Source organism: Hoplias malabaricus, chromosome 6 (assembly GCF_029633855.1).
Source record: "Hoplias malabaricus isolate fHopMal1 chromosome 6, fHopMal1.hap1, whole genome shotgun sequence".
Taxonomy (NCBI): domain Eukaryota; kingdom Metazoa; phylum Chordata; class Actinopteri; order Characiformes; family Erythrinidae; genus Hoplias; species Hoplias malabaricus.
The window spans coordinates 31060429-31081824 of NC_089805.1; the positions used below are offsets into that span (position 1 = coordinate 31060429).

Genomic DNA, 21396 nt, shown 5'->3' on the forward strand with positions numbered 1-21396 from the left:
GAGTGAGGCAGAGGACTACCTCCAAAGGGAAACACTGCGGGAAATAAAAGCTACAGTAATAGTTCTCACTAGTGCAAAAGAGTTGTATGCATATTTTTGTCAAGGGACTGTGATATGGGCCAAGGTTCACAGAAAGAACACCAAATGGACAGGTTATTTTAACCTAGGAAATGTGTATTCAGAAGGGATGGAGAGAGGGGCTGTGTAAGAACAAGCATATTTTGCTTGAGATGCTCCTGCATTAAGAATTCAAGTCCCTAATGTAAAGTGAGGGTCAAGTCGTGGTGAGGCTTCAGAGGAGGGAGAAATATCAGGCATTCCCGCCTCATAAATCATTTGTCTGGAGTCTGTAAAGCCCTTTTGCTAGCCCACGCTTAATGATATTGAAGCAGAGTGAAGGAGATATTGTATCCCTCAGATAAGCGGCAGTGTCTGCAGCTCGTCAGCCATGTTCATCTCCAGAAAGAACGTGTTAATCAATTAATGCGCCAGGACCATGTGTCAGTCCATGACACATTTTAATATTTCACTCCCTCCACTCTGTCAGTCTGCTTAATGTCAGCAGAGAAGAGCCTGCTTCCCTAAGTGCAACAAGAATAGCTGACCCCAGCAAACACAAAGCACAATGGGATTTTTTTAATGCCGTCCATAATCATGACACACACTGGACATGAGACTTTAACGTGCATTAGAGGACCAGCCACCCCTTTCAATCATTGTACCTCTGTAATGGTTAACCCGTTTTATTGAAGCATGCTATTTACCATAGAGTCCCTAAATTTTTGCACAAGATTCTCCTTTACAAAAATGTAGTTAATCAGCCAAGGCATATTCATGTACCCTGTGTGGTTATTAAAAGTAAAAAGGAGGCTCTTAGCTGCTAGATTAAAGCGATAAAAACAGGTCAATAATAGTTAGACCTTCAGAAATATTGTTAAAAATGTCAAAACCAGGTCAAAAGTAAGGGGGAAGACTGTACAATAAAGCTTGTTTTTGCCAGTGCCATAGAGATTGTAGTAGGATTTAATGCTACGTAAGTGATTTACATTACAAGCTTTTTTGACTCTTCTATAATTAACTGAAAGCACACAAAAAATGACTTGTTTGCAACAGACACATTTAAGTCAGTGTACCTTACAGCAGTTTTACACTCACTCTATACAAAGACTTGTGGCACAGAGCTGCTGATGTATTTCATTTTAAGTTTTTTACTGAGTGAAACCAATCAAATAATAGCTATATTTAAATACTTCCAAAATGCCTAGAATGACATTATATGAAATCTGTCCCAATTATTTTAAATCAAAATATGACTGGTTGATTCCACTGTCAGTTGCTAATTATGTTGGTGATTAATCAGATGCACTAGGCCTTTTAAGTTAAATCTTGTCAAATCCCAACCAATGTGAGAGCTCAAAATCTGTATCAATTTACAGCAGACAGAATAGAAGAAAAGAATTTTCCACTGAGTATTTCATGTTTTTTTAAAAAAAAAAACACCATTGTGACCCTATTATGGAGTTCAAGTATAGCAGGCCTCATTATTACATTACATAGAAACAAACTAAAAATGAGACATTTCACAGAAATCATTAAGCCTCAAAGGCCCCTAGGGTTCCCCACTGATGCAAACTCTGAACTTAAATCATTGCACAGTTGCCTCAAGCTGTGTCAAGTTGTTACATAATCTCATATAGGCTTAATTATGTGGGTTTTTTGTTTATATTCTATGAGATGATGTTATTTATAAATATGGACAAAAATACATAGTTAGGAACAGTAGCAGTCACATTAAAGTTTTAAGAATTGTTTTTGCCAAATTGGTTTTCTTTGATTTTTTTTTTACTTGCATTTTATACCCTAGTGCAGTGGTTCTCAAACTGTGGTACATGAAGCAGCTAGGTGTGGCATGCCAAATGGCCTCGAAACATTTACTTGAAAAACTATTTTTTATGTGTAAATTATGTAATGTTTCACAGTTTTCAGAATTTATGCCTTAATTAATGTACTTTGTATTGTAGAAAAATACAACATGCTGCACATACACCGTAGTTGATTACATCTTTAAGGGAATGGGGGGCAGCAATCTTCCGCTTTTTTTCCTGGAAGGGAATGCAATCCCCCAGTTTTTGGAGAAATCTGTGTAAAGAAAACCCTGTTTCAGTTGCTTACTGGACATAATTTGGATGAGCAATTTGGATTTTATTAATAAAAGAAGCAAAGCAAAAATGAGAAAAACAAGCCGAGACGAAGCCCGAGAAATACTCAGAAGCCCAGAAGGACTAAATCCAGAGGCAAAAATAGAGAAAAACTAAGCGAGAATTCTGTACACATGCAGGCAAAATTGCAGAAAACACTCAGGTGAAGGAAATCGTGGCTGTTCTTCACATTACAGCCCTAAAACAAGGTTTAAAATAGCACCGCCCCTCCTTCACCTACTGCTACAAGCACAAAGAGCTGCTGTGAGCCCCTGCCCCAAGCCCCCGCCGCGCTTTTCACCTGTAGCCTATTAAAGCAGATAAATGATATTAGATTGTCCTCTTTTCATTTTTTATTTCTTTCAAAATGCTTATTGCCCTTAAGTTTTATAAGTTCTCATAAATGTATAATCGTGTTTAAAACATTCAGTCTAGACCTAGTTATTTGTATTCTCTCTATCATTTACAGTAATTATTTTAGATAAAGTTGTGTTAAGTGTGCAAATTTCAAGTAAATAAAAAGCAACAAAAACATGCAAAAATTCAAGCAAGATTTTTGCCTTATGCCCCGAGAACAGAGGAAGACCCAGGGGCGTACATGTTTCTGTGGTAAAAATCATAAGTTTTGGTTTGATAATGGGTCGTACTTGGTCTAAAAAGTTTGAAAACCACTGCCCTAGTGTGAGTCAAACTATGACAGTTTGCTCGTCTGAAGTCAAAAGGACATGAAATAATATGGCATGGTAGCCTATGGCTTGCACCTATAAGACAGATTTAGAATTACAAAGTATATTTTTTCTGTTTGAAGTGGAAGTTATTGAGGAATTACAGAAAAAGAGTGTGTGATGTTGTTGTTTTATATGACACTACAGGTTGGAAGCATGGTGGCTTTCCAGTGCCAACCAGGCCATTTGCTGCAGGGATCAACCACACGACTCTGTCAGGCAGACCTCACCTGGAGCGGAACACAGCCAGAGTGCATCCGTAAGTTCCACTGAACCAGAGTCAGGAGTCTAAGAATGAAAACAAATATTTAAAAATGGTTTTTACTTTGAAAGTGCATTAAATCACTGGAGTTCTCCTCTGAACCATATACAAATAGGCACTGAGAAAACATAGGGCAGCGTCTTTATTCCTTTGTCTCTATGAGTGTGTGCTACTCCAGCAGTAGGATTCTCTGTAAGTGATAATGATATAGCCCACCGTTAAAGAAGCGCTTGGCTGCTGGAGAGCCAGAAGCCTCGTTATTTTAACTGATGAAGTATATATTCACAGGCGCATGGAGATTGATTCACATTATTTGAAGCCGAGAGGTGGATAATTTTCTGCTTTTTCTTCACAGTGGGTGTCTCGAGTTCATTCTGAATTGTGTAAGAAATCAACTCATGAAATCTAGGCTTTAAGAGTAATCTAGTTTGTTCTTTGTACTTAAAATTTAATTTTAAAATGCCTAAGACTTAGGATGAGGTGCCCTGATATTGGAAAGAAATCAAGTTATTTGCATGACACACATTAGTAGGGACATTGATGGAGTAGATGCATGGTAGTGTTGGTGGTACTGGTAAAAATGTATCTGCTACAGGGGATTTCTCTGGTTTTGTACTCGTATTTGCTCAGTCAGCTTTCACGGGCAGTACTTGTATGCACACATTGCACACAGTTATGCTCCAAATGCATTTTGTAATTAACATTAATCATATAAACCCCTATATGTGAATAACTCTTATGTAAATACAAGACTTGGCATTGTAAAGTGTTATGCTATTTTGTTTTGAAATATAAGTAATCACATTAATGTGATTAAAACATTATTTTGTATTGCATTACCCCAGCACTATATATAAGATGAATAACACAGTGGGGCTGCACAATTGGGCCAAACTCTCAAATTCTGCTGATTAGGTATAGTTGCTGTGAGTTAAATATTTATCTGTGAATTGGTGTTTTGATGGAGTGGCCAGTTCTGATTTCTAAACAGTGATGTTGTCATGATGAGGAGTGTAAGCCAGCTGTGGTGATTCAGCAGTTTTTTTCTGTGTTGCCACCAATCTGGTTGTGTGGTCAAGCAGCGGCATCAAGCTGGACTCTACTGAGATTTGAGGCCCTTGCTCAGAACGCGTCTGCTCATCAGCACAAGCTCTAAAATCAACAACATTAAAACAGCTTGGAGAGACTGGGCTAGCAAGAGGAAACAGCTGCCTTCCAATTTCACAAGACAGATTGCCATTCAGCCCAAGCATTTCAAAAGCTAATTACATTTTGCTTCATATGTCACCACCCCAGTGTACTGTCATTGTTTTGCAAAATTAGGAGATTGAGCAATGGGATAGCTATAGGGGAAAACCGGGTTTGCAGCACTTTAATTGTATAGCCATGATTAAATGCCCTTTTGTAAATTTCTGCATAATCATGCCATTCTTTGTCTCTTAGAGTAATCACAATTATTTTTGTAATTACATCCTCAAACTTTGTTTACATAGTACAGTTGGCTACTTACAAAGCTAGTGCTAGCTCTACATCAGTTTTCCCTCTCATCTAACACTACTGGAACAGCCCAATATTTTTTAGCATGATATTTTCCTTTTTTGTTTTGTTTTGCTTTGTTTTGTTTTTTTCTAAATGTTTTACCTACTCTATTCATATTTCACAATGTTCAAGACTATGAAGATCTCATTGCCCAGTAAATTACTACATAATTACTGTACCTATAGTAGAAGTGTGAGTTATAACACTCACTCTAATATAATGTTATAGAATAATTGAATGTCTATTAGGCAAAATTTTGATGTTGTAATTTGTGTCAATTAGCGAAACAGTATAACCTGTTCTAGTAGCAAATATTCTTTTATTGGTAAAGTATTCAGCACCACTTATATACTCATCGATAAGAGTTGTATCAAAGTGTTAGATGAAAGAGTGAATCCTGAGTGCTGAGCCAATGCCTGATCTGGGCTACTTTTGATCAAAGTGGAGTTGTGCTGGAGCTCCTAAGATGAGTGAGTGAGCATTGGCTGGTGCTTGATCTGCTGTTGCAGTGACAGGTAAAGGTGTACTACTCCTCAGCTTTACATGCCAGGACGCATCAATGTCTGCCATGCTCCAAGCCCTTGCTGCCTGCTTTTGGAGCCACTGGGATTATGGGGGGTATTCTGTGCGGATGGGGAAGGGAAATGACAGATTTTAGGTAGATGTGCAATGGGCTAAATTGTCTAAAGAGTTTAAACTTAATTTTGCAGTGCTCTTTGTTTGGGGTGCTGAGACAGACGATGGGATTGTGCAGATGGTGTTGAAGACAGGGGAACTCTGGCTAAAACTGTGCTTGGTTGATATTTGCCAAAACATACTCACAAGCCAGACTTCTGGCTGTGGTGCGAGTGTCTTGTGGATTTTGTTGCTCAGCATAGCCAAGATCTGCCTACGTAAACAGGAGGGGTGCCGTTTACCTGAGAAGTAAAACAGCCAAATACAAACTGTTGTTCTGATGCTACAGCAAAAGTGGTGCTGCAACCACAGACCTCTGTGAATGACCTAAAGGCAACTGGGTGTTGTGTGTCAGTACCACCAGAGAAGTCTTTTCAGTTCATTCTGTATTTTCTTGCCTGTTGTGTCTCTGCCTCACCGCAGCCCATAACTGTAAGCAGCCAGAGAGCCCTCCCCATGTGGAGGTTATTGGCATGGACCTGCCTGGGTATGGCTACACCCTCATCTACACCTGTCAGACCGGTTTCTTCTTGTCTGGAGGTTCAGAGCATCGAGTGTGTCGGTCTGATGGAACATGGACGGGCAAGATGCCAGTGTGTCGAGGTAAAAATCCAAACGTCATTTACTGTTTCATTAACACACATTTCATCCAGCCCTTCGTAGTGCTTATTTAATTTCAGCAACTTAAAACACTGGAGTCATTTTTTGCTATAAAGCAATACTCAGTGCACTGAAAACAAACTAATAGCACTAAAATTTTATATTTTAGATTATTTTAGATTATTTACATTGGTAATTTCATATTTCTCTAATTTATTTATTTATAGTAATTGGTTTATGTTTTAAGTTTGCATGCCCTTCTGTATTTTCTGCATTTGTTTTATCGTCAAGAAATGACAAACTAAACAAATTAAAACCACAATGAAACATTTCCTCTTTTGTTCACCAATGCCAATGTAATATCTGTTTGAATTTTATTCACAGAATTATTTTAACAAACTATGAATGATAAATTAATACAAGTTCTCAGCATGATTTTATTGGCAGCTATAACAGTGTAACAATGCGTGTGCAAAAACATGAACAAAGAAAAAACTGTTACAGTGATTTGTTGAGGCACTTAAGATCCACTAGATGTGGCAAAGATAATGCACATGCCGTTAGTGAACTGGGCTGGCTGTTAAACTGTGCTTGTGAACATGTGTATTTGTGGTATGAGAAAGTGCTATGATGTGCATGGCGTCTGCAGCATGCTGTGATTTCCTTCCCCCTGCAGCTTCAGCGCTGCCATGGCTCCCAGCCCGTGCCGCTGTCTGGGCACACAGCTGCACACCTCAGGCTTCCTAATAATTACCACGCACAAACAGATGTGAAAGGCAGCAACAAAAAAAAGAATCAGTTCACAGCGTGCCGCCCAGTTCTACTCTAGGTCCATTTTTATTATGCCCCTTGTTTTATTTCTCCCCCCGTGCCAGTGTCCCAAGCTAGTGGAGGCCTTTGCTTGCTGTTTGTTGTATAGCTTGATGTACTGGCAGTGTCATCCTCCCTGCTGTCTGCAGTCCTTTGATAAATTTTCTTTTTGAAAAAGGAAGCGAGGGGAGAGAAGCTGCTGCTATGAGATGCTACTGCATGCATGGCAATAAGTACGGGATTCTAGGAGCACTGCCAGTACTATCTGCCTATCTGGTTTTTGATATGAGAACATGAAAAATGAACACTGCACTAATACATTTATTTATTTACATTCTAGCTGGCTCCAAGCTATCAGAAAAGCCCATTAAGCCAGTCCCTGGGACACCAAGTCCCAAGCTAAATGGTGAGTATATAATGACAGAGGGAGATAATAATGTAAGACCTTTGCGTGCACTATAGCATTTCAAAGACTACACACGTAGGTCCGCTCAGACTGAATGGTAAAGTAATAGCTCAGAGGTGTTGCATTTTGGCAGTCCAGCGCTACAATATCTTGGACACTCCATGTCCTTGATGTATTCTGGAAGAAGATGTCTCAAAGAGAGGCAGCTAATAAGTAGAAGAGTGGTTCCAGTCAGTTTGACAGTAAAGCACCCTGGCAGTCTGGCCACTCACCAACTGTTTGGAGAAGTGAGATAATCTGCCCAGCATTGTGCTTGACCTTCATGAGACACAGCACACATCTAACATTTATGTGCTCTGAGAGCCAGCACTGGAAATAGGAGAACATGCTGGACACAAAGTGTAAAATTTTGTTGTGTAGCTGTTCTCAAGAGCTGCTCTGATGTGTGGGAACATTTGTGCTGAAGTCCTCAGAGCAAGAGTATGGATCAAAGGTCAGCTTTTCTGCCCTATTCTCATCATAATTTAAAGTATAATCAAAGTCTGAAATCACTCTTGCTTCATTTAATATCATGTCAATTTTATTATTATTATTAAAGTATTTCAGTGATTTCATTAGATATTCCACTTGCATAAAGAACACAGATGAACAACAACAATTCCTAAACCCTTCAAAAAAGATGGCACTCCTGTCTGATTGGGTGTTGCATAAGAATTGTAAACAGTACAAGCTCCACTCTTGATGGAGATCTGAAATATTTCACAGGTCTTTCTGTCCATCTGCTGTAAGAAGACTCACTTCTTTTGGTCTGAAAGAAGGGGTAAGACTAGTATTTGTCTTAAAGGTTTAAGCCAGTACGCTTCTTTATGGTGTCCTCAGAATAATGCACAATCTGCCCCAGAGCCCCAACCTCAACATCACTAAATGCATTGAGTTTCCCAGGATTGAGAGGCACAGAAATTTAAAACTAATTTCTGAGACCTGAGAGGTGTGGAGAAATATTCCTGCAGACTTTCCTGCAATTTTCCAACATTCCCAAAAAGGATATGATCTCTAACAAAAAGCAAAATTATGATGTTTATTTTTTCAGTTGGTGTTGGAAGATACACAGAACTGTATACTGATTGATGTGGTCCTAGTTTAGCATTATTAACATTATTCTTTACAACACCCTCTTGTTTTTGGGTTGTTTTTTTTTCCAGTCCCAGATGATGTGTTTGCGCCAAATTACATCTGGAAGGGCTCATATAACTACAAAGGAAGAAAGCAACCAATGACTCTGAGTATCACAAGCTTTAATACATCCACGGGTAGAGTTAACGTCACGTTAACCAGTAGCAACATGGAGCTGCTGCTTTCAGGTTGGTTTACCTGCTGTTTCAAATGTACAGTTTGATTTTAGAACAAGCAAAGAGAGGCTCACTAGAAGTAAACATGAAGAACTGAATGCACATTATAATAATTACTTCATGCTGTAATTAAGATTTAATATGCCCTATATGCCCAAAAGTATATAGACACCTGCATATCCAATATTTAGTCTAAAGTCAAGGGTCGTAATACTGAGTTTGTCCCTCCTTTGCAGCAGTAACCTCTGCTCCTCTGGGAAGGCTTTAGCCGAGATGTAACATTGTCGTGAATATTTGATTGCATTTAGACACTGCAGTAGTAATGAGGTCAGACAGTGATATTGGACTCTTAGTCTGAATTATTTTTGAAAACATACTGTATACTTTAAAAGATAATAATAATCGGTGTTATTCAAGCTGCATTCTCTCTGATTTGTATACATTTTCATGTTTGTATTATTGTGACTTATCCAGGTGTTTTTTTCCCTACATTAGCAGAAATCCTATTTTCCCCTTAATGACCCTCTTTAAACCACTCAGTATAAAAGCTAGGCCAACTCTCTGCTGTGCTCTAATGTTATATGATTAAATATTAATGCCATTTGATAGAATTTTGACACATTTCTCACTTGTCAGACTTAGACTTAATCTTCCTTCACTGCCCTGATAATTGAGACTCTGTGAGATAGTCTTTGAATAGCTGACACTGGCATGATTTACATCCTTTAATTAATCATGGCTATTTTAACTGGCCAGCAATTGGCAGTATTTACCCTGAAAGGTGTGCAATGGTTCACTCTTATATGTGAGAAATGTGATTTTAAAATAGAAATGCAGCCCCACCACTGAGGTGATACTGAATGTAAAAGAGTAACGGATTCTGCTTTTGGGAGGCAGTGGAATACAGGAAATTGTATTATTATGTTCAGTGTTGGGAAGAGTATTAACTAGGCAATTATTCTGTGTTCAACATGACCTTTTTTGTAGGAGTGGGAGGATAACAGATGTATAATTTTTGCTATAGTGACGTTGGTGCTGTGTGTAGGTGCTGACTGTGCTTTACTGCCGGTTGCAGGTGTCTACAAGAGCCAGGAAGCCAGGTTGATGCTGCTCATGTATGATGTGAAAGCCACCTCTGCTACCACGCTGAACAAGATGAAGGAGGAGCAGTGGTCACTGGATGGTTTTGTATGTATAGATTGTCACTGTATAATAACACAAAGTTACAAGCTAGTAGTGGCAAGTCTTGTATTAACAGTAAATAGCTGTAAAACCAATTTATATATAATTTATCAGTAAATAACAATTAATTAACAAGTATATTCTGACTTCCATAGCAGTACAAGATCTGTTATATATGAATTCTGCTGCACACTTATGGATCTCCTGTTAAAATTATGCAACTCAAATTGCCAGTAAAATGTTTCATTTTTTTTTTTTTTGCCAAAAATTGGAAATGCAACCTCAGGGTGCCAGCACTTAAACGGTTACTGATCCAGAATAAGACTTTAAAATATGAAAACCTAAAATGTCATAAAAATGTCTTTTTAATTCTTCTTTGCTGTCTTACGCCATAAATCTGAAAATTTCTTTAGTTTTAATTTATTTCAAGTTCATTGAACAATTTCTATTGATCTATTCACTGTGATATGGTGAAAGGTAAAGGGGTCATTATGTCAAAAAACATACAATTGAGAAGTTTTTCTTTAGCAACGTTATATCAACATTATATACCATATGTACTACACTATACATCTGAATGTTTGGAAGCTTTACATACAGCAGCATTACAGTAGCCTTCACTGTCACTATTTTGTATTATGGTGAAATTTCCCCTGGTATTCAGAAACTAACAGCATATTCAGTACTGTAAACTGCTTTCAGTGGCTGATAAATAGGTGTGAATTCAGCTAGTTTGAGCTGAATGGGTGAGCTGAAGGTCACCCATTTCAAAGAAATGTCTTGCCTTGTCTTTTTGCAGGTGTCTGCAGAACCTGATGGTGCCACATATGTCTTTCAAGGCTTTATACAGGGTAAAGACTATGGCCAGTTTGGTCTACAAAGGCTGGGTAAAGTATCTTATTTATATATTTTTTTTTTATTTAAAATTGTATTGTATGTTATTATGCATCTTAAATAATTTGGAATTTGATATGATTTCATTTTCTGCCACCTCAATTTTCAGTCTTAAACACATCTGTAACAATAACAGTATTTCTCTATTCGCATTGTTGCTTTAGCGTACATATCAGCACATTGGCCAATTGTAAATTCAAAGTGCACTCTGAAAACTCTTAGAGAGTTGAAAATGATCGGTCTCGCCAATGAATGCTCCAGCTGAGAGACACTCCACAGCAGTTAGCATTGTTTTATTGACTGCATTTCAAAATGTTTCATGTGATTTGTTTTAACGACTGCTTTTAAAAACGCTGACACACGGCTTGATGTGTGTTCTTAGTCACATTTCTGTTGTTTCTCATAAAAACAGTTTCAGTTCATCAATTCTAAACAGATATTTAAACCGCTGCCTTTACTTTCATTCCTATTAATTAAGCTTAGTCAAGAGAACAGCTACAAATATAAAGATGCATATAAATGAACATGCAAGAAACTTGTATCAATATCTGAATCTGTATGACTTCCAGGCCTTTCTACAGCTAGGTGATAAAGCTCAACTCTGAACACCTTGATGTTTAGTGATAATTATGTCAAAGCACTGGAAACCTCAGAGGGGATTCTCCTCTCCTGAAAAGCTGTTGTTTCAGAGAGAGGGGTTTGGCTCGCAACAGCAGTGTTACATTATGTTACTCCCTTCACAGCTTAAAATTTCATTTTAAAGTGTCTTACTCTTTAAGGAGAACTATGATTGTGTTCTTAATATTTTCCCCCTTTCGCCTCCCACAGGTTTGAACATGTCAGAAAGTAATAACTCTTCAAATCCACCACATGGTACAAACAGTAGCTCTGTGGCCATAGCAATCCTTGTGCCTTTTTTCGCCCTGATTTTTGCAGGCTTTGGCTTTTACCTCTACAAACAGCGGTAAGTGTACAAGGCAATTTGTTGCAGTAAACACTTATCTTAAGCATTTCAAAGGCTTGTTTATTTTATAAAATGATTCATAAAAGTGCCACTTTAACTGGAAGAAGAATGTTGACTTTCTATTGTTAGATTTAATTTCAGTGAAAGCATTGTGAATGATACTAAAGCTTTTCCCACAGAACAATCAAGCTGATGGAATATGTTTTAGTACATTTGTGAGTACTAGAGCTCATACAAAGAAGCACATGTGCAGACCTAATCAGACTGTAAAAGACTTTTCAAATACTGTCTATACCACAGATGAACTGTTACACCTACCTATTTACACTGTCTGGTTTCTGCTTTTGAGCGTGCCTGATATTAACATTTTGGAGTTGATTGTGTTTTTTAGGGATTACCCTTTTATAACCATTAATATCTTCTATATTCAGATATTTATATTTTTATGTTTTTCCTCCAGTAGTTTTCGTTAAATGTAGCAGACATGATGGTTTAGGCAGATGAATGTGATTTCCAACTCTGAAAAACAACTTATTTTTCATGTAAGAGACTGTTGTCATGTCGTGTAAGAGCTGTTTTAAATAGCATTAACACTCTGTCACTGAGGGTGGGACTACACAGGAAACAGTGGTTAACAGAGAGTAGAGGGCAGTCATACTCCACCTGTGTTGAATAAAAGCAGGTTTAAGCTGACGGTTTGTCCACCTATCGATGTCTAGCATTTGGTAGAAAAGCTGAAAAAGCATAAATTGGTTGTGAGTAATAACTGGCCCTGGCAGGTTGATGGAAGATCATGACCAAGAATTTCTGAAGCATTTGCCTTAAAGTTTACCAGAGTTATTATTGTGGTTTGATTATGATTATTATGAATTTGACTGACTCACGAAGTCAGAACACTTTCCATTACGGCTTTGAGCAATGCAGCTGCAGCAAATGGGTTCTTCTAGAGCAGTCATGCCTTTTAACTCAGACTCTGTAATGCAGCCTAGAGAAGAGGTTTCTCCTAAAGTCTTTTATTGCTTTTTATTAATGCTCTTGTCTGCATGGTGTGTATTGGTTTTTAAAGGACTACACCTAAAACCCAGTATACAGGCTGCTCGGTCCACGAGAACAACAACGGGCAGGCGGCATTTGAGAACCCCATGTACAACACCAACGCAAAGTCAGTGGAGGGTAAAGCCGTCCGATTCGACCCCAACTTGAACACAGTCTGCACAATGGTATAATGAGGACCACTGGACGCAAGGACAAAAGTTGGATATTTGATTTCTCATTTTCACTGTTTTGTTTTTTTTTTTAAGAAAAAAAAAAGAAAAACCATGAGTGGATATAACACATCTGAGGCAGGGATGGATTTCTCTCAGACTGTTAGAGAACATCCAGCGGACGCTGTGTCGCCCTTCCTCTGATATTTAAAGCACACACTTCAGGAACCATGATTTGACCATGTGTGTCTACAGAGGACATGGAATGCAACAATGACATCAAAGGGGTTTTTTTGGGAATCTGCCCCTAAAAAAAACCTAAAATCTTCAATCTTCACAGCCAGAGGCATGGAGAACTCTTCTGCGATTCTATTTGCACTCTGTGAGTGCTTCTTCACGCTCAACTGGGTCTTTTTTTTAAGGAAAAGGGATCTGTAAATCTTATTGCATATATACGAGGAGCATTCACCACCTATATTTTTGTGATATGTACCACATGGGAGAGGTAAGGGGAGAGAAAGAAATTCTATCGAGTTTATGAAGAAAATCTAAAAAAGTGTACTGTTCATACTGAAAAACAAATGAATATTTGTGGGTTCATTCTTCGGTGATACAATGACATTTCGTTCTCAACTGTTTAACAGCCACGCTCTTAGCTTTTAGTTCTCAGTGTGTACAGTCATATCTTTGTTTGGACATTGAGGAAGTCTGTGACGTGACGTGTTCCAACGAGAGAGCAAATGTGTCAAAAACTGACATTAAGTGTTGTGTGGAGCACTGAGGTGTTTTTTTTAACCTCCTCCTTTAATTTTACATTTTTTTCCACTGCTGTCATAATCGGTATCTGTTTCTATGTTGGTATAGAACACTATGACCTCTGGGACAAATGTCAGCATTTTGGGCCTGAAGTCTGCAGAAAAGACATGATGTTCTTGACAGTTTCCTGTCCGAATTATTCTGTCAGTGAGGAATGTCATTGTGCTCCATCACTTTTCAGCTAAATATATCTAGCATTTTGAAAATTTTGATAATTTGTTCAAATTTATCATATCATTCATATTAATGATTATTACTGTTATTATGAAATTTGTATAAAACATAAAATGCACTTGGCATTTGTAACATAGTCTTTTATACAAACTCGGACATCATCATTAAGGAGCATGCATGTTTGTTGAATATGTATAGTGACAACAATGTGATCATATTTATCTAGTACATACGGGCCATGGAGCACTGTTCCGATTCAGTCTGACATTGGCAGGATATTGAGGAGTAAACAGTTAGCATAGTTTACATTTCTTAAACCAAATTTGGAAAATTAACTCTGATTCCAAGCAGTATATACTGTCAAGATCATATCAGGAGTTTTGACATCTAATGTTTAAGGCAACATCCCTCTTATTTGTTCCGTCATAGTTCAGTGATGTCATTTCTCTGGTTATAATTAGTGCATAAAGAAAACTGCATTGGAGCCAAATTTGCTATTCCTCCCAGTGCTCTAGTCTTTCAACCGTTTCTTGACTGTCACTCTGGGCAGGGTCAGACTACCTCAGTTCCGTGCTTTCAGGCCCTCAAGCTGTGAGATTCATTCCAGTGCCTTCTGATGTACTGTACCTCTCATTACACTATCCCGAACCAACAGGCCATACTAGTGAACTTCTTAAAGATGAGCTCTTCACTGTGGGCAGGACAGAAAACTGCAGACTTCAGGGAGCCTTTTCTGACATCACTGTCCAAGTCCACCCAAAAAAAAAAAAAAAAAAAATCCAAACAAAAAAAAAATGATAATAAAAAATCAGTCTGTAATCTTTGGAACATGTTTTTATCCTTTGTTTTGGATAGTTTTTTTGTTTTGTTTCGGCTTTGTTCTGTTTTTTATTGTTTGTTTGGAATCAACATCAGTCACAGGAAAACTGCAGCATTGCACTTCATATACACTGTACATATATATTATACCAGAGTTTCTTACCATTATTAGGTTACCTAAGTGGTGTTTTTCTTTATGACATGGATGTTTTTTACACAGTGCCTACCAAAAAAAAACACATGACCCAGGTCTGCTGCTTCCCCATTCTCATACTTAAGTCGTTCTTCTGTCTCTCCATTTTTCTCCATCTTAACTGAATCTGTGGGTCAGACAATTTGGACATCACATGTCCTAAAGCCACAACCTCCTTCCCCCAAAACAACCCAGATCAAGAGGTCCTACCCTTCCCCCAACACTCAGAGCTGATCGGCCACCTGTCATTTCCTCTGACTGCAATAAAAGAAGACACCCATACGATCAAGGAACAGACTCCTTCCTAACAAGCAGATGAATATTTGCAGTACAGCTGGGTACTCCTCCTATGTTAATGCATTCAGAAATAGATATAAAAAAAAAAGAAAAAGATTAAAAAGTTTTTTGTAAAGAAATATATTTTTATGAAGAAATTATTTGTAAAATGTATGAATCTATTATGTAAATTTTCAATGCAATGTAAGATTAAAAAGGCTAATTCCTTTTGTAAGGTGTGCTTCTTGTCTTTTCTGCCGAGCAATGTGAAAATACCTGGGGCTGTGCAAAAGAAGCCAGGGCTTTGTAGGGACATCTAGTGCTGCTTATGAAATGTTTGGGGACACAAAGTGATTTAATTTGCATTGAATGGTCATTATATTAGGTACACTTTAGGTAGTTTGTCTCTGCACTAATTTCCCAGTTACTGAAGTTTGAAATGATACTATTATAGTATGTAGTCCATCTATTTATATGGATAATGTTTGCTTCATTTTCTCCATTCATCAGTGTCCAAGGATCCAAAGAGGACCACCACTAAACATGTACTATTTAGATGGAGATCATTTGCAGCGCTGCCGTGCCACAGACGTGTCAGTTTTTTTGTAACTCAGCACATTGAAGTATCACAAGTGGAAGTAGTCGTGGCAGTGCTTCCTTAGGTAATAATAACATGTCAGAACTCATATTTCAGTGAATTAGGCAAAAATGTGTCAATATGTGACTTTTTACGCTACTTTAAAGTCATTATTTAGACAAGACCTGGTACAGGAGCCGGAAACTGAACATGCTGCAAAAATTATTCAAGGAATGAGTAAATAACTTCAATCAGAAACTTCCAAGATATATTTCTAATATGTTCAAAATTCACAAAGAAAATACCAAGGAGTCCAAATTTTAAAGGGCACTGCTTAGCTTGCTTGTCCATGGTATAAATAGGCTCGTACAGTTTTGTGTGTTCACTGCAGTACCCTAGCTCCTGAGTTTTCTGTAAGCGTCGCAGTACACTAAACATATCAAATGACAGTTTTATGGTTCAGTGTCAGAGTGAGATGCTTTCGGGATGTGCACAGATACTGGAACGCAGAAGCTTGATTGACATCTCCTGTCACCGTCTGATACAGCCAGAGCAGAAAGGAGAAGCTTCTGGAATCCCTTTTGGGTGGGCCCTCCTCATTTCCCTTTGACTCAGCCTTAATTACACTGGCAGTGCCTGGAGCAATAAATTGTCTCCCTGGCTCCACCTGTGACAGCTTGGATTGATTCATCAGTCATGTGACAGTGGTTTTTGCTGAGCTCATAAATGACCAAAAGGGAGTGTTGTGAATGTTATGTATGCAGATAGCACTTCATCCTTTCAGAGCATTCACATGAACAAGGGTTTAAATTCCTGGAGCCAGGGGCTTTGTATCTTGAAGCCATGATGTAGGATCTTATGGTTGATCCTCAGGTTTGGCAGAGATGGTCAGACATCTAGGCTAAATCTTTTCACCATCTCTTTGTAGTGCATATTGTACGCCACGATACAATTGTTTCCACACCCATATAGTGCATTCTTTGTCTCAAAGAACAATATTTAGACTAAGCTGCCTGACAACAGTGTAGTGCACCATGTGGAAAAAGTAATCATCTGTGCTGTGCACTTCATGGAGACAAGGAAGCAATTTGAAGTTTGAATAAACCTTCCTTTTTGCCTGCCTTGATTTTGAATGTGTTATATCCTACGAATTACATTGGTAGACCTTCCTAACATGAGACCAACCATGTCAAAATCGAAAAAAAAAACATGTTATGGGAAGGAAGCCTACAAAATAGCCCTGGGCAAAAAGCAGATAGTGTGAGAGTTGGTAAACATAAAGCTGTTTCATACTCTGCTGGTGAAGATTAAATTGTATAGAGCTCAACTTCCTGTAATATAGTTGAAAAGAACTAATCAGACAAATGTTTCCAAGCTAAAATTCTATGTGGTTACAAGCTCCAGTTAAAGATTTAGCATTAAGTTAATTCTATAGAGAATTAAGACTGACTACTCTTTAGAAGATTTATGTATTTTGTGAAGCTTCTTTTTGTTCAGCATAATAATAGTTTACTGATTTGGTAAACTATCTTAAATGCTGCCTACAGTGTAGTTAAATGCAATTTGCCAGTGGAATATCTATTTGAAAACTTCATGCCTTCAAGTGATTTGAAAATTCGTAATTTCTCAAAACAATGTAGGCATTTATTCATACACCAGCTAGGAAAAAATCAGGCAATTCAAACCGAGCATACATAGATATTACTCTCTGAACAGATCCACAAAGGCCAATAAAGCTAATCTGGTGACATCTCATTTTTCCCTTTGTTCCAGTTATAAGCACAATAACTACACAATTAAACCAGAAATTTTATCAAACTCTCACATTATTTTTGAATTTTTAAGTATGTAGACAAACGTACCCCAGCCAATATGGAGTTCTTTAACAGATGGTGACCTAAAAGTAATTTTCAAGCCCTATAAAATTATAAAAACCCTTGTGCATTAGTTTGTTTGCTCAAGGGTATAGTGTAACGACTTTGTTTCATCATGGGATTGGATGTTTGGCCTCTTTTGGAGGAGAAAAATGGAACTCAAGGCAAGCAACAACTACAATGTTTAAAATTGCTGGCCAAGCCAAGAAGAGATGTTTAAATACATGAATATTTGGTTGTTGCTAAATGACTCAGGAAACCAGCATTAGCATTTGGAAAACAGCCAGTGAAGTGGAAAACTGAAAAACTGTACACTGTATTTAAATAGGATCATTTTCAGCTCTTGATGAGATGAAGAAAGAAATAATAATGAGAGAAATACTGATGACGAGAACTCCATTTAGAAAAATTATGGAGATATCTGACAGCATACAGAGAGATGATAGCCCTTGCCATTTGAAAGAGAGATAAAAGAGAGGAGATGAAACTAGCTTGTGGATAGACAGCAATGAGGCTTTGGCATTTGGCTCTGCATCACAGCTTCATTCAGAGAAATTCATGTTTCCAAAATCACACAGGCCCTGTGCTAATGAAAACTAAGAACGGTTTTGTCTCTAGAGTAAAGCAAGGACAGACTGAATGCAAAGTGAATAGCACAAACCTGCTGCTTTGCTTTGGAAGTATGGAAGAAGCAAACTGGCAGATAGTTTAGTGTTTCTTACAAAATTCAAGTTCCCTTTTTGAAAATTGTACATGATTTCCATGTGCTTGGCCTAATCTTTCCATAAAATTCTTATCATTAAGAGCCCTGTTTCTAACCCCATATGACTGTGTGCTGTACAGCTTGCATCTCCATGTTCCAGTGGACATGAAATATAAGGAGCAGAACGTCCTTTCATCATTTGACCATCGTTTTTCATTTCAGCCCCACAGCTCAGAGTACATGAGAGTGCCTGGCAATTTCTCTCTGTTTCTCCATCCTTCCACACCAACTCTAAGATCAAGGGCAATGTTAATCATCCTGTTTTCCCACCGTGAACCTGAAGACCAAACCACTGCTCTTTGTAGTGCAGCACACAGACCTGGTTTAGAACCGGACACTGTGGAGGAATGCAGAAAAAGTGTGTGTGTGTGTGTGAGAGAGCGAGAGAGAGAGAGAGAGAGAGAGAGAGAAAGAGAATGCATCTAGCTATGTAGACACCGTAACAGAGGTTCAAATCATTTAAGATGGAACTGTGACAGAGATTTACTAAATTCTCTAAATCTCAATCATAAAAATAATGCTGTTTCTAACTTGGAAATGTGGTGCTATGAATGGTCCTTGACCAATTGTACAGTTCCATGAAGAACATTATTTTTATATATAATATTTATATATAAGTTTCTTCTGAATGTTTGAGTGTGTGTCACCCTGTGAAGGACTAGCGCCCCCTCCAGTGTATGTTCCACCCTTGCACCCAGTGATTCCGGGTAGGGTCCAGACCCACCATGACCCTGAATTGGATAAGCGGTTACAGACAGTGAATGAATGAATAAATGCATACGTTTCTTCTTTGAAGTCAGTCCAAAATTCCTTCTTGGTTTAGTTTGGCACAATAATAGACTGGACATGAGTTCTATATCTCACAAATGCTTCCAGACAGTGCTAGGTAATTTACATGGTGATTTAGACTGTTCAGACACATTCTAACAAAACCCTTCCTGATTTATTTAGAAAATTATGACACTTAATAAATGCTACTTTACAGAGAATGCCAGTCACTGCTTGAATCTCAAATTACCCATTATGCCATTTCATCTCAAACTAGCAGAAACAGGCGACTCAGGCTTTGCCATAGTTGACGTCCCATGTGAAAGCTGTACTCATGTCCTTTTGACAGATTCCATACCGATGCCTTAATTTCCCACTCACTGCAAATACAGATTGCAAATGCACCCATGGCTACACAAGAGAGTGGGTGCAGATGTCATGGGCTTGTTCCTTACCCCTGACTGTGTCTTCCTGCTCCACAGAGCTGATGAGTTCCTCAACACAGCAACTCCACAGAGCTCCAGTCATGATCAGGCAATGTGAAAGATATATCTGTAAGAGGGAAAAAGCCCTTTCAGCACTGATGGAGAAAGAGTACAGAAGCAAGAAGCTGATCTCAGAAGCAGTGTGACAGGAAGCACAGAAGACTCAAGATACAAGATAGAAGAGAAAAGGGGGAGAGAGATGTGGAGAGTGGGAAGTTTCCCCTTTCCCTTGTCGCTCAAGGTCACTTTCCTTTCTGCCTGCTGGAGAGAAAGTGTCTCCTGCCTTGAGATTTGATGGATGTCTCATTCTGGGACGACATTGTGGGCACCGTATGAGAATGAACGTACGCCAAAAGGCTTCCGCAGTAAAGCTCACGAGAGAGTTATGATCATTTCCAATTAAAAATAAGCAGTTCAGTTGTCAGGGAGGGGTAATGGAAATTCATACGCTTCAACTCCAAATCCCTGTGCACAAAAGGCAATGTGGTCGAAATGGCTGTTCCCATTCATTACCCAAAGCACCCGTGATTTATGCAAAACACTCGAACAGGGGGTGCCAGCGTCATTAGGAGCAAAAGGACAGCGTAAGGGCAGCAGCGTGACTCCTGTGGATCAAACCTCCATGTGAGGTGAGAAGGACCGGTTGCATCAATTCTAATTTGATCAGGCCCATAATCCTAAAGAAGTGTGGACTTACATACAGGCAAACCATAAACCGATAATTAGAAAAATTACTTCCTTAGTTGGGCTTTAGTTTAATGATTGCAGAATGGAAATCTGTTTTGAATCTTTTATCTCCTGATGTTCCTTTGTGCCATACTGCACCTGTGTAAGTCATTCAGACTGTCTAATTAACATCTGCTAACATCTGCAAAAACTCATGTTTTGATTCTCATTGTTTACATATAACTACCTCTCGTTTTCAACAAAACTGGCTGTGGTATAGGTGTAAAATGTGGAGTTACATGTCAAATTTAATTCAAAGCTCTCTGTATAAGTCTAAACTTTTCTAAACCAGAAGAACCCAAACGTTTTCCATTTGGAATACAAAGACAATGTTTGTCGTGGGCAGAAAAAAAATGCAAATACAGAAAGGTTCAAAGTTTTTACAAATATTACACTACATTTTGCCATTAAAACACTTTTACTCTCAAATCTCTTTGTAAATGTCACTGTAGCCCCACACCTTTTGAGAGAACACTGTTCCAACAGACCTCCTCATGGGCTGGCTTTGACCCTAAAGCCCTTTTCTAGACAGTTTAGATTCTTTAGGAGTTTGTAAGTAATGTTTTGTCCTGAAATCCTCTCATATATTTCTCAGCCATCTACCCGCCTTCATGTTTATGTAATGTCTAACACATACAGGCAGTGTGCTACTCGTGAATGGCTTTCAAGTTTAGGGCTGGACAGATGGCCAGTTAGTGTGGCTGATTAGTCACTGCTCTGCTTTTACAACTCTACCATTTTCTTATTGAACAACAGAAGTTACAAGAGTTTCTGTCCATCTTCTGGGAATTGCTGAAACTCTAGGGGGAAAAATGAGGCACAAGATGTATCCTGGTTGTCATGATCTGTTCATTCTGTTTAGTTTGCATTGCTGATATTGTCATGATTCATCCATGATCATGATTATTGCCACTGGAAAAGCACATCCTCTCTTTCTTTTAAGATTCACCAAATTTTGTATCCATAGACACTCATTATGAAATGTGTAATATATAAAAAGTTTGTAGACATGCAGAATGAACAGTGAAAATAGATACTTAAGGTATATGAAGCTACCCAGAACTGAGCTGTGGTGCTGTGGAATTGTGTTCTCAGGAGTCAATACCTTTGGGATGT

The 21396-nt window shown here is 38.3% G+C and overlaps 1 protein-coding gene across 3 annotated transcripts in view; it reads left to right on the top strand.

Moving 5' to 3' along the window:
• The window catches only part of csmd3b (CUB and Sushi multiple domains 3b), a 484418-nt gene extending 469138 nt beyond the window's left edge, over nucleotides 1-15280 (top strand). For all 3 annotated transcript variants that reach the window (XM_066675840.1, XM_066675838.1, XM_066675839.1), the window contains exons 63-70: nucleotides 3071-3182; nucleotides 5823-6002; nucleotides 7150-7215; nucleotides 8418-8576; nucleotides 9640-9752; nucleotides 10546-10633; nucleotides 11469-11604; nucleotides 12671-15280. In XM_066675840.1, coding sequence (XP_066531937.1) covers nucleotides 3071-3182; nucleotides 5823-6002; nucleotides 7150-7215; nucleotides 8418-8576; nucleotides 9640-9752; nucleotides 10546-10633; nucleotides 11469-11604; nucleotides 12671-12830 — 1014 coding nt within the window. In that variant the 3' untranslated portion in view covers nucleotides 12831-15280. The remainder of the gene's footprint in view (nucleotides 1-3070; nucleotides 3183-5822; nucleotides 6003-7149; nucleotides 7216-8417; nucleotides 8577-9639; nucleotides 9753-10545; nucleotides 10634-11468; nucleotides 11605-12670) is intronic.
• Nucleotides 15281-21396: the final 6116 nt, after the last annotated feature.